Source organism: Pongo abelii, chromosome 3, assembly GCF_028885655.2.
Source record: "Pongo abelii isolate AG06213 chromosome 3, NHGRI_mPonAbe1-v2.0_pri, whole genome shotgun sequence".
NCBI classification, from domain to species: Eukaryota; Metazoa; Chordata; class Mammalia; order Primates; family Hominidae; genus Pongo; species Pongo abelii.
Window position 1 is genome coordinate 97,924,920 of NC_071988.2, and position 13,137 is coordinate 97,938,056.

General features: G+C 46.9%; 1 protein-coding gene across 5 annotated transcripts in view; it reads left to right on the forward strand.

The window, feature by feature from the left end:
* Positions 1-13,137, forward strand: part of SHROOM3 (shroom family member 3) — a 349,831-nt gene that overhangs the window by 299,138 nt on the left and 37,556 nt on the right. For all 5 annotated transcript variants that reach the window (XM_054554094.2, XM_054554095.2, XM_054554096.2 and 2 more), the window contains 2 exons: positions 340-471; positions 8,266-11,449. In XM_054554094.2, coding sequence (XP_054410069.1) covers positions 340-471; positions 8,266-11,449 — 3,316 coding nt within the window. The remainder of the gene's footprint in view (positions 1-339; positions 472-8,265; positions 11,450-13,137) is intronic.

Consider the following 13,137-nt stretch of genomic DNA (forward strand, 5'->3'; position numbering starts at 1 on the left):
AGGCAACTCCATGTGCTTTACATTAATAAAGTATAAAATGTTAACATGTAGGAAATCTAGGCGAAGTTTATGTGAGAATTCTTTACACTAATTTTGCAACATTTTAATGCAAGTCTGAAATTATGTCAAAATAAGTAAAAATTTTTACAAGTTAAGCAGAGAATAACAATGATTAGTCAGAGAAATAAGTAGCAAAATCTTCTTCTCAGTATTGATTTGGTTGCTTTTCAATCTCTGAGGACACAGCAGTCTTTGCTTCCAAATCCACAAGTCACATCAGTGAGGAGACTCAGCTGAGACTTTGGCTAATGTTGGGGGGTCCCTCCTATGTCTCCCCAGGCGCAGTGAGCCTGCAGGCCGACCTCACTCGTGGCACACAACTAAATCTGGGGAGAAGCAACCCGATGCCAGCATGATGCAGATATCTCAGGGTATGATCGGCCCTCCTTGGCACCAAAGCTACCATTCCAGGTAAGTGGCTATAGCTGAGACTGAAGGGTTTCTTTCTAATGTCATGTTCCCAGAAAAGAATGTTTTCTTCTCTGTTTTGAGAACGTTTTTTCTTATACTCACACTAAATATTAAATCTCTATCCGCTGCTTTTCTCATCCTCTTACAGTGCTTGACGTGTATATGAGTTACCTTTATATGCTGGGCGAGATCAACTTGAAGATCAGAATTATTTGAAGCACTGGCTGGCCATTTGAGATATTTATGGGGTCCATCAATTCTCAGACATTTCTCCACTGATAGCACTGTATTAGAAAAATTGAGATTTTTCTTCCTTCAGTGCTTAAGTGTGCTTTCTGCTTTAGTCAAAACCGTATCCATTTTTATTCATGTGTTTGAACTCCCCATTTGGTTTTGCTCTTTCAGTTAAGGTAATTTGTCCATCTTAGCTCCAACAGCACAACAACTAATGTACTGAGGACCACTCAGTGTATACATTATCTCATGTAGTGACTCATAGACTTCTTTAAAACAGATACTGTAGTATTAACCCCATTTTGCAGAATAGGAAATTGAAGCTTGGGGCTGGGTGCAGTGGCTCATGCCTGTAATCCCAGCACTTTGGGAGGCCGAGGAGGGCGGATCACCTGAGGTCAGGAGTTCAAGACCAGCCTGGCCAACACGGTGAAACCCTGTCCCTACTAAAAATACAAAAATTAGCCAGCTGTGGTGGCATGAGCCTGTAATCCCAGCTACTCGGGAGGCTGAGGCAGGAGAATCGCTTGAACCCGGGAGGTGGAGGTTGCAGTGAGCTCAGATCGCGCCACTGCACTCCAACCTGGGTGACAAGAGTGAGACTCCATCTCAAAAAAAAAAAAAAAAAAAAAAAAAGGAAATTTAAGCTTGGAAAGATTAGTTTGTCCACGCTCAAACAACTGATCAGTACCCAAGTCAAGACAAATCCAAGGCAGGTTTCAAAGCTGCTGCATGTAATCAGTAGGTTATACTTCTTCTGCTTTTCTAGCTACTGTTTGTTGTATGGGTCAAGGTTTGGTCAGGAAGGAGAGCCCTCACAAGTGATTTAGGAGAGGGGTTATAGAACGAGGGAGCACAGCCTGACCACCACCACACATTAGAGAGAGAACTAAGCCAGGACTCTCCTCCACTTCAGACTTGGAACCCATACAAACTGGAATCTATCTTCTGATTCCAGGGAGTTAGACTCCGTAGCTTATCACTTTTGGGAAATGCTTAGATAGCGCTAATGTAGCGAGGTCAGGAAAATAAAGGTCACTTAGTCCTTATATACAAAGGAGACGCAAGTGTTGGTATGTGTGTGCATGTGTGTTGCGGGGAGGAGGGGAGGCTGGAAGCTTCTGGAAGGATTACTTAACGAACAGATGGTAGCTATGCATTTGGCAAGGCCAGAACTCAGTCACAGCCCTTAATACTCATGTCTGGTCAAGTCAAGGGCCAAATCCTAGACCTTGATGAACACTGATGAACAGTAGCTCATGGAACTGAACAGGACAAACCTCTCTCAGCATATCAGGGTAGGCTTCAGGCCACAGGAAGAGATAATGTCCTGGTTCCTTCCTGGTTACAGATGCTCCTCTCCCTTGCCCATGTCCTTCCCAATCACCCTGAAAGAAATTATTCTCACCGTCTGAGCCATCTGTTCTCAGACAGCAGGTTTCCTAGCAGTGTCTCCTGACCCTTGACAAAGCCAGACTGCTTTTGCTTTACAGGCATGGAGGTGTTGAGGGCCTTTAGAAGGTAAGGTGTGTGGAGCCTAACAATGAAGGAAGAATAGCATAGTGGTAAGGGACTGGACCTTTAAGTCAGACCTAGGTTTAAATCTCCCCTTACCCCTACGGTGTAAGCTTGAGCAAATCATTTAACCTTTGATCTTGGCTTCCTTTTCTGTAAAATAACTAGTACCTACGTCGTTGGATTGTTGTGAGGATTATATAAAATAGCATATGTGCAATTCTTAGTACATAGTAAGCACTCAATGAATGATGACTGATTATAATAATTAAGCTGAAGACTTCAGTACAGCATGAAAGCTGGTACTGAACTTGAGGGTGAATGGCCAGCACACACTTATAAATGCAGGCGGGTATGTATTAACAGAGTGCCCTTCAACAGTGGGGTCCTTTGAGCGTCCTTACTCCTAAACTTCTTATGAAGCCCTAGATCCAAAGCCATACTGTGACTTAAAAAATGTGCTGGCCCTTCAGCAGAAATAAGCACTGCAATCAGTACTTAGAATGACTGCTTACAGTAACTATGGTGAGCTCCAGTAGGCCTCAGGGGAATGGAGCCGTCAGCACCAGAAGTACAGTATTTTCAAGGCTGTGCTTCTGCACCTCCTCCTTCCTCCTCTGCATCCCAGCCTCCAGAGGGGCTTAGGCAGGTGGATCTGCCCTTGTGCTGTATCTACCACTCTGTCTCTCTGATTGAAGCTTCAAAATTGTTCCTCCTGACACAAGGACCATCAGCACAAAAGCACTGCATGGGGACAAAAGGAGAAAGGAAAGTTCAAATAACCCAAAACGTTACAGACATGGGCATTCTCTCCTGCTGCAGCACAAACCACCCCGTGGTGCAGCACAAACAAACCATGCCTGAGGCTTGCAGCTCTGGCAGTGGGCTTGACCCCCATGCTGAGTTCCACCTGTGGGATCTGATCTTGGCAGCTGCAGGTGGAGAGGTGCCCCAGGTGTGTTTCTGAGGAGCACAGTGGCATCTAGTGGTCCAGTGTGCCACATCAGTTGGCTGGTATCTCTCTGACAGCCTTAGTTTAAGTTCCAGAAACCATTCTCAGTCCTAAATTTATGGATCTGTTTCTTGTTAAGAAGCAGGCGTATGAGGGGGTGAGAGGATGAGGGAGAGACAGGAGTGAGGTGAGAGAGAGAAAGAGAAGTATGGAGAGACTGAAGATGTGTAATTTAACTGTGAGCTAGGTTGGATTTGGAATTTCACTGAAATTGTATTTCAGCTGCTTTCTATCAGACCCTTGACACTCTGTTTTTGCTGCCCTACGGAAATCTCACCCAATGGTTCTGAAGTACTAAAGTACTTCAGAAGAGACTTTGAAAAGTTATGTAGTCCAGCTCCCTGACAAGAGGCTGAAATAGCAGTATCAAATCAGTGATTCATTCATTCAACAAATCTGTATGAGCATCCACTATGTCTCAGATGCTTTGTAGGTATTGGGAGTACAATGGTGAACAAGACATAAAAAGCCCCCTACACCACAATATTTGTTTCCCAAAATGTGTTCCGTGGAATAACAATCCACTAGATACTTCTTAGAAAAAAAAGTTTCTGAGATCAAGTAAGTTTAGAAAACATCTCTTAGTATTATATATTTCTCTTTTAGAACAACACATGAAAAATGGTTTGGGAGAACAATAGTTTATAAAAGACTCAGAAATCTTGCAGTAAATAAAATTGTTGAGCTTATTTAGCTCAATATTTTCCAAACATATTTAATCATCTAAGGAATTAGTGTTCCGTGAGCACACTTTAGGAAATGTTTTCATACACTTATTTTGTGCTCTATGTTTTAAATATTTTAAAAATACTTTTTTTTTGAGATGGGTCTCACTGTGTTGCCCAGGCTGGGGTGCAGTGATGCGATCAAGGCTCACTCCAGCATTGACATTCTGGGCTCAAGCGATCTTCCCGCCTCAGCCTCCCAAAGTGCTGGGATTACAGGTGTGAGCCACCGTACCTGGTAGATACCTGTGTTTAAAAGTATTTTAAACACACAAAATAGAATGATATTATAAAAATACATATATCTACCACAGAATTAAAAAGCATTTTATGTGCGCTTCAGTTCTTTAAATATTATAGATACAGTCAAAGTCTCTTTCACATAACCAAAGGGATATGATATAATGTCAAGCAGTGGTAAGTGCTGTGAAGAAAATAAAGCAGGGTAACAGGCATAAAGGAGAGAAGCGATACTCTTTAGTTAGTTCCAGGAGGTCCTCTCTGAATGAAAGGAGGGAGTAAGCCAAGTGAAGAGCACTCTGGGTGGTGGGAGCAGCGAGTACAAAGACTCTGAGACCCTGAGATGGGAATAAATTTCCTGGGTTTGAGTTTCAGCAGGGAAACTATTATGCTGGAGTGCAGGCAGCAAGAAGAAGAGCAATAGAAAATGAGGCTGGAGAAGTAGCCAGACCATGGTAAGAACTTTGATCCACTCAAGATGCACCCCTCTTGAGAGTAAGGCTGGCTTTATGTGAGTTGGAATTGTTGCAGGATTGAAAACCTTCATTCCAAGTTTTCTTACCCATCATTAAAAGTGCCATTTTGGTGGCATCAATGGCAAAGGTAATAAAAATGAATATTTCCAGACAGCAGTGGAAGAACTTGTCCTAGTGAGTGATATCAGTGCCTGTATTCCCCAGGCAGCTTGGGAATATTAATTCTGAAGGGACAGAACCCTCTCTGGGCAGGAGGGAAAGCACCTGACAGAGGCCTCCCATGACCTTTCTACCTTAGGTTTGCTACAGGAAGGAACCCACTACACCCTTGCACTGGTCTGATTAGAGATATGTGTAACAGAGATTTCATATTTATAGACACCATCTATATTTTAAGATATGTTAGGCTGGGCACGGTGGCTAATGCCTGTAATCCCAGCACTTTGGGGGGCCAAGGAGGGTGGATCATTTGAAGTCAGGAGTTTGAGACCTGCCTGGTCAACATGGTGAAACCCCATCTCTACTAAAAATACAAAAATTAGCTGGGCATGGTGGTACATGCCTGTAATCCCAGCTACTCGGGAGGCTGAGGCAGCAGAATTGCTTGAACCTGGGAGGCGGCGGTTGCAGTGAGCCGATTGTGCCACTGCATTCCAGCCTGGGTGACAGACCGAGACTCTATCTTAAAAAACAAAAACAAACAAACAAAATATATATATATGTGTATATGTTAGTGATGGTATTTTCTCCACTCGATAGTGTTTCAGTTAACCATCAGTTTATTTACTTTGATTTGTTGTGTGTGTTCCTATGTTACATTTGAATTATCCTTTCAATGAAAGACTGCTAAAATTCTCAGCAGTTGGGAGGATTACCTAATGTCTCCCACCTTCATAGAAATGGTGAATGAAATGGCCCTTATGGGGTTCCATTTCCCCTGGAAGTATTAGCTCTAAAAAGGAAGCAGACTGGGTCATACAGGATTATCCACAAGGCTGTCTAGTGCTTCTTTAGTAGGACCTCTTTATTTAGAGGGGAATGAAGAAATTCAGGGTAGGGGGTAAAATCTTTGACATATGCCATGCCATTGAGTGCCAGGTCTGATTTCCCTGACCTGGCTGGCTTGGCAGCTATTTCCTTCCTTTCTCTCTTGAATTTATACCTATCCGTCCCAAAGTAGGATGCGCCATTCAGTAAACTGACTTTCTCTGACAGAGAAAAATTACATTCTTGAGGAGAGCTGCCGAAAGTGTAGTCTCCTTTTCCTTAAATTCCAGCACAAGTTTTGACACCGAATATGGTTCTTCTAGTCTCAACATATTATCTGGAAATATTCCAGCCATAAAGCATTATCACATACTTGACCAATAAGACACTACATTTATTTACATGTGATCTAGAAATATAAGTATACATCATGAATTTTAATAGTGTTGAAACGCCTATCCATTTAAAAATAGAAAATCTTGGGCAAGAACTTCTAGTGATTTACCCTTCTTTAGAGAACAGTGAGTCACAAACATTTGAACCACTTATTCCTTCGTATATGCCCTCCCCATGTGTGTATATATATAGAGACAGAGACAGGCATTTTTTAGAGCAGTTTTAGTTTCATAGTGAAATTGAACAGAAAGTCCAGAGATTTCCCATATAGTCCCTATTCCCATACATGCACAGCCTCCTCCATTTTCAGCAGCCCCCACCAGAGTAGTACATTTGTTACAACTGATAAACCAACATTGACGCATCATAATCACCCAAAGTCCATAGTTTATATTAGGGTTCACTGTTGCTGTTGTACATTTTGTAGGTTTGGACAAATGTATAATGACATGTATCCACCATTATAGTATCATACAGAATAGTTTCACTGTCCTAAAAATCCTCTGTGCTCACCCATTTCTCCTTGCATCGCCCCTAAGACCTGGCAACCACTGATCTTTTTATTGTGTCCATTGTTTTGCCTTTTCCAGAATGTCAGTCATGTAGTTGGAATCATACGGTTTGTAGCCTTTTCAGACTGGCTTTTTTCATCTAGTAAAATGCATTTTAGTTTCTTTCATATTTTTTTCATGGCTTGACAGCTCTTTGTTTTTTTTTTAAGTAATGAATAACATTCCATTGTGTAGATATACCACAGTTTATTCATCTACTGCAGAACAGCCTTGTTGCTTCCATGTTTTGGCAATTATGAATAAAACTGCTGTAAACATCCATGTGTGGGTTTTTGTGTGGACATGAGTTTTCAGCTCCTTTGGATAAATGCCAAGGAATGTGATCACTGGATCTTATGGTAAGGATATGTTTAATTTTGTAAGAAACTGCCAAACTTCTTTTAAAAGTGGCTGTGCCATTTTGCATTACCACCTGCAATGAATGAGAGTTTCTCTTGCTCCACATCCTCACCAGCATTTGGTATTGTCAGTGTTTTGGATTTTGGCCGTTCTAATAGGTGTGTAGTGATATCTTGGTTTTGTTTGGTTGTTTTTTGTTTTTGCCTATGACAGAGCCCTCAGGAGGTCCTGAGAACATGTTCCCTAGTATCTTGTTGTTTTAATTTGTAATTTCCTAGTGACTTATGATGACAGCCTTTTCATTTGCTTATTCGCCATCTGTATATCTTCTTAGGATGTCTTTGGCCAGTTTTTAAATCAGGTTGTTTTCTTATTGTTGAGTTTTAAGTGATTTTTTAAAAATACATATATTTTGAGTTTATAAGTAATTTTATTTTGAGACAGCTTTCTGGAGTTTACAGTGCCATGATTGATAGTCTTTTTCCTCTTCTCCAGACGGGCTCTGAAAACCATCTGGAGGAGCTTGTAAATGAGAAAATCTTGCCCTCCTAAATGTATAAGGAGGCTTTGCTTTGGCTTTTGGAAGTCATCCACAGGTGATGGAATCCCAGCACCCAAGAGCCCCTGTGATTAAGCCTTCTCATAAAGCTTCCCTCTCCTTCCCTCTTTCCCCTTCGCTCTGCCTCTCATGAGCTTTTTCTGACTCTAATTTCTCTCATTCAGCTTTGTGTTTAGCTTTCCCACCACAAACAAATTGTTTCTAGTGCAGTTAAGATTCCGGGAAGATTGCCAGGGTGTATCTTTCAATTCCATAAAAAGGAAAGATATTAACTAAAAACATATACATGTGCACACAAAGTCGCCTTCACCCGTGCCTATTCTCTTACTAAGCTTTTCCCCTCTTCCCACAAACAACCCCAGTAGACACACAGCTTCAGTCTCAATCACTCTTCTACCTCTCTCATTTCTTGGCACATGCAAAATGTCATTTCCAGCATGCAGAAAATCACATCAAAGTGCTGCCTGTGCCCAAAGGCCACGTGGCTTCCTCTGAGCTCCTCATTCCTCTCCTTGCTAGCCTGGGTGATTAATTAGAGGCAGATAGGTTAGAGTGTTGGGCAGTTACTCCTAGCGATGACAGAAGGAGGCTGAGCAAGGCCCAAATATGGCCCTTTTTACCCACCCTTCCAAACACCAAACCTCTTGCACAAGAGAACATTTATAAGCAGGGTCCTCTGCCTGTAAGCCTACTAAATGATAACAGCTCAGTGGTACTGACCGCTTTGTCTTTCTTCCAGCTCCTCTACTAGTGACCTCTCCAACTATGACCATGCCTATCTAAGGCGGAGCCCTGACCAGTGCAGCTCCCAGGGGAGCATGGAGAGCCTGGAGCCCAGTGGGGCATACCCACCCTGTCATCTTTCCCCTGCCAAGTCCACCGGCAGCATTGACCAGCTCAGCCACTTCCATAACAAGAGAGACTCCGCTTACAGCTCTTTCTCCACCAGTTCTAGCATCCTAGAGTATCCACACCCTGGCATCTCTGCCCGGGAGCGTTCAGGCTCTGTGGACAATACTTCTGCTCGAGGTGGCCTCCTCGAAGGGATGAGGCAGGCAGATATTCGCTATGTCAAGACAGTCTATGACACCCGGAGGGGAGTCTCAGCAGAGTATGAGGTGAACTCTTCAGCCCTGCTGCTTCAAGGTAGGGAGGCCCGAGCCTCAGCAGATGGTCAGGGCTATGATAAATGGTCTAATATTCCTCGGGGCAAGGGAGTGCCACCCCCATCCTGGAGCCAGCAGTGCCCCAGTTCCTTGGAGACTGCCACGGACAACCTTCCTCCTAAGGTGGGTGCACCCCTGCCTCCAGCTCGGAGTGACAGTTACGCAGCATTTCGGCACCGTGAACGGCCCAGCTCCTGGTCTAGCCTTGATCAGAAACGGCTCTGCCGGCCTCAGGCAAACTCTTTAGGCTCCCTGAAGTCTGCATTCACAGAGGAGCAGCTGCATACTGTGCTGGAGAAGAGTCCAGAGAACAGCCCCCCGGTGAAGCCCAAGCATAACTATACCCAGAAGGCCCAACCTGGCCAACCTCTGCTGCCGACCAGCATCTACCCCGTACCTTCCCTGGAGCCACACTTTGCCCAGGTGCCTCAGCCTTCTGTGAGTAGCAACGGTATGCTCTATCCTGCACTGGCCAAGGAGAGTGGATACATAGCCCCTCAGGGAGCATGCAACAAGATGGCTACCATTGATGAGAATGGGAACCAGAATGGATCTAGCAGGCCTGGGTTTGCCTTCTGCCAGCCCTTAGAACATGACTTGCTGTCCCCGGTGGAGAAGAAACCAGAAGCTACAGCCAAGTATGTCCCCTCCAAAGTCCATTTCTCTTCAGTGCCTGAAAATGAGGAGGATGCCTCCCTGAAGAGACATCTCACACCTCCCCAAGGCAACAGCCCACATTCCGATGAGAGAAAGAGCACCCACAGCAACAAACCATCTTCTCATCCCCACAGCCTCAAATGCCCTCAGGCTCAGGCCTGGCAAGCGGGTGAAGACAAGAGATCTTCCAGGCTCTCAGAGCCCTGGGAGGGCGATTTTCAGGAAGACCACAATGCCAACCTCTGGAGGAGGCTGGAGAGAGAAGGCCTAGGCCAGAGCCTGTCAGGCAACTTTGGCAAGACCAAGTCAGCCTTCTCATCTCTCCAGAACATTCCTGAGAGTGTGAGAAGACACAGCAGCCTGGAGCTGGGCCGGGGAGCCCAGGAGGGTTACCCCGGGGGCAGGCCCACCTGTGTAGTCAACACCAAGGCAGAAGACCCTGGGAGGAAAGCCGCTCCTGACCTCGGGAGCCATCTGGACCGGCAGGTGTCCTACCCGCGGCCCGAGGGGAGGACCGGTGCCTCGGGTTCTTTCAACAGCACAGACCCAAGGCCCGAAGAGCCGCCTGCCCCGTCGCACCCGCACACATCCAGCCTGGGGCGGAGGGGGCCTGGCCCAGGCAGCGCCTCCGCTCTTCAGGGCTTTCAGTACGGGAAGCCCCACTGCTCGGTGCTGGAGAAGGTCTCCAAATTCGAGCAGCGAGAGCAAGGGAGCCAGAGACCGAGTGTGGGCGGCTCCGGTTTTGGCCATAACTATAGGCCCCACAGGACCGTCTCAACTTCCAGTACTTCTGGGAATGACTTCGAGGAGACAAAAGCACACATCCGTTTCTCTGAGTCAGCTGAACCCCTAGGCAACGGGGAGCAGCACTTCAAAAACGGGGAGCTGAAGTTGGAAGAGGCTTCCCGGCAGCCCTGCGGTCAGCAGCTGAGCGGAGGAGCGTCGGACAGCGGCCGTGGCCCCCAGAGGCCGGACGCTCGGCTCCTCCGTAGCCAGAGCACCTTCCAGCTCTCCAGTGAGCCAGAGAGGGAGCCCGAGTGGCGGGACAGGCCCCGCTCGCCCGAGTCGCCCCTGCTGGATGCCCCCTTCAGCCGCGCCTACCGGAACAGCATCAAGGACGCACAGTCCCGTGTCTTGGGGGCCACCTCCTTTCGACGTCGGGACCTGGAGCTGGGGGCGCCCGTGGCGTCGAGGTCCTGGCGGCCACGGCCTTCCTCGGCCCACGTGGGGCTGCGGAGCCCCGAGGCGCCGGCCTCCGCCTCCCCGCACACGCCCCGGGAGCGGCACAGCGTGACCCCTGCCGAGGGCGACCTGGCCAGGCCGGTGCCCCCTGCCGCCCGGAGAGGAGCTCGCCGGCGCCTGACTCCCGAGCAGAAGAAGCGCTCCTACTCGGAGCCCGAGAAGATGAACGAGGTGGGAGTCGTGGAGGAGGCCGAAGCGGCACCCGTGGGCCCGCAGAGAAATGGGAAGTGTTTCCCGGAGAGCAGCGTGGCCGACCGGCGCCGTCTGTTTGAGCGCGATGGCAAGGCTTGCTCCACGCTCAGCCTGTCTGGGCCCGAGCTGAAGCAGTTCCAGCAGAGCGCCCTGGCCGACTACATCCAGCGCAAGACCGGCAAGCGGCCTACCTCCGCCGCCGGCTGCAGCCTCCAGGAGCCTGGGCCACTGCGCGAGCGCGCCCAGAGTGCCTACCTCCAGCCCGGCCCCGCGGCGCTCGAAGGCTCTGGCCTCGCCTCGGCCTCCAGCTTGAGCTCGCTGCGGGAGCCCAGCCTGCAGCCCCGCAGGGAGGCCACGCTCCTGCCAGCCACGGTTGCAGAAACCCAGCAGGCTCCCCGAGATCGCAGCAGCTCCTTCGCCGGTGGCCGCCGCCTCGGGGAACGGCGACGCGGGGACTCGCAGGTCCCAAGGGACCTGCTTAGCGGAGCAAATGGTGGAACAAGGGGCACCCTGAGAGTGGATGAGACCCCCAGGGAACCATCCTCCTGGGGGGCCAGGGCCGGGAAGTCCATGTCGGCCGAGGACCTGCTGGAACGCTCGGACGTCCTCGCGGGCCCTGTCCACGTGAGGTCCAGGTCATCTCCCGCCACCGCAGACAAACGCCAGGTACGTGCAACCAGCAGGTCCTGGCCTCGGACTGTCCCTTCCTCCCTAGAAGCTTTAGTGGGGCTCCCCAACCCCCCACACTCTCACCCCCTCTCCCAGTTCAGTTTTCCTTGTGATTACAGAAAAGTAGCATTTGTTTTCATGAGTTGAGTTTCTCAAGTGTCCCTTACCTGGTTTCCTTACAAAGATATAGGTATCTAGATTACCTATATTGTTATACAAATTCTCTATCTATCTATCTGTCTATGTATCTCCATTTTAGGAAGTCATCACTTCTCAATGGAAAAATGCAAGGTTAGGAAAAATTAGGGATTATCTTTTTTGTTTTTTGCTTTTTTTTTTTTAATAGATTAGAGTTTGGGTCTGAGTATTTTAAAAGTTTTAGCTTTGCACCCTTTCTGTTTCTGTTGGACTTTGCATCTACAAAATAGCTAGAATGATTGACATTGATAGTCATTGGTTATTGAATTCCTGGCCCTCAGCTAAGTGTGTGGCAGGTCCTGAGCTAAGTGTAATCTACATTTATTATTTCGTTTAACCCTCATGATAATCCTGTGCAGCAGAGTATATTATACATGTCAGACCCCTGTCTCTTGGACTCCCACCTTAGCTCTTTCTGTGCATTATCCTGGTGAGGAGAGAAAATAAGAAACTCAAAATCTCACATAAAAGGATTTTCTAATAAAGGCACCAAATGCTGCAAGGATTATAAAGTACTTTCCCCTGAAAATTTTAAGCAGTGCTAGGAATAGAAGCTGAGCATTCAGACTCCTAGGAGCCTTAATTTTCCTAATTCTTAGCCTATCCTCAGGCTTCACTTCCACTGTAGATCAATGGCTTGCCTCATGCTTCCCTTCCCACCAAAGAAAATAATAGGAATCACATACCTGTTAGCACAGGGGAGGAAGAACTCCGCTCCACTGCCCCCTCTCAGATTCCCTTTCAGAGAAGTCAGCCATTCAGCAAGCATCTGTAGAGCATGTGTTGTATGAAAAATGCTATGTTACAGCATCAAAGGATACACAAAAGAAAAAAATAAGGCTCATGCCTTTCTGGGGTTCACAATTAAGCAAGGAATACGACCTTATATATATAAATCTAATATGACTAGTGAATGCTTTGGGAATGGTGATCAATAATATGCTATGGAAAGTAAAGTGATTAATTCTGAGGTGATCTGAAAGTGCTTCTCCTGAAGGGAAATGGGATTTTGGGCCAGGATGTAAAAGATGGGCATGATGACAAGAGATTAGGGGAGAGGGGATGCATTGATGGGAACAAACCAGTTCAGACAAAGAAAGATTCAGCAGTTCTGGCTGAGAAGTTTGCTGCACTCTATCACACACATACAACAACAAATGCTACTTGCTCTTACCAGTCAGATGGTTATAGGCCAGGATTTTACAAGTTTTTGACAGGGATTTAGCTCTTTTTCAAAATTCTCATTAGGGAGGCCTTTCTGCCTCCAAAAACAAAGTCATCATGGAAATCAGTTCCTCTGTATGTGACAATTGATCCATCTCTGGCCTGAAATAATGACTGCAGGAGGCTACCATTTTGAACTACTTGTAGCCTGAGACTTTCTCATATATTTGGCAGGTCTGGCCTCTCTCCAGCCAGCTTGAAATCCTCTCTGAAACATGCAACCTTCTGTTTTCTTCTCCTTTAATTCCTCTTCATTGCATAAC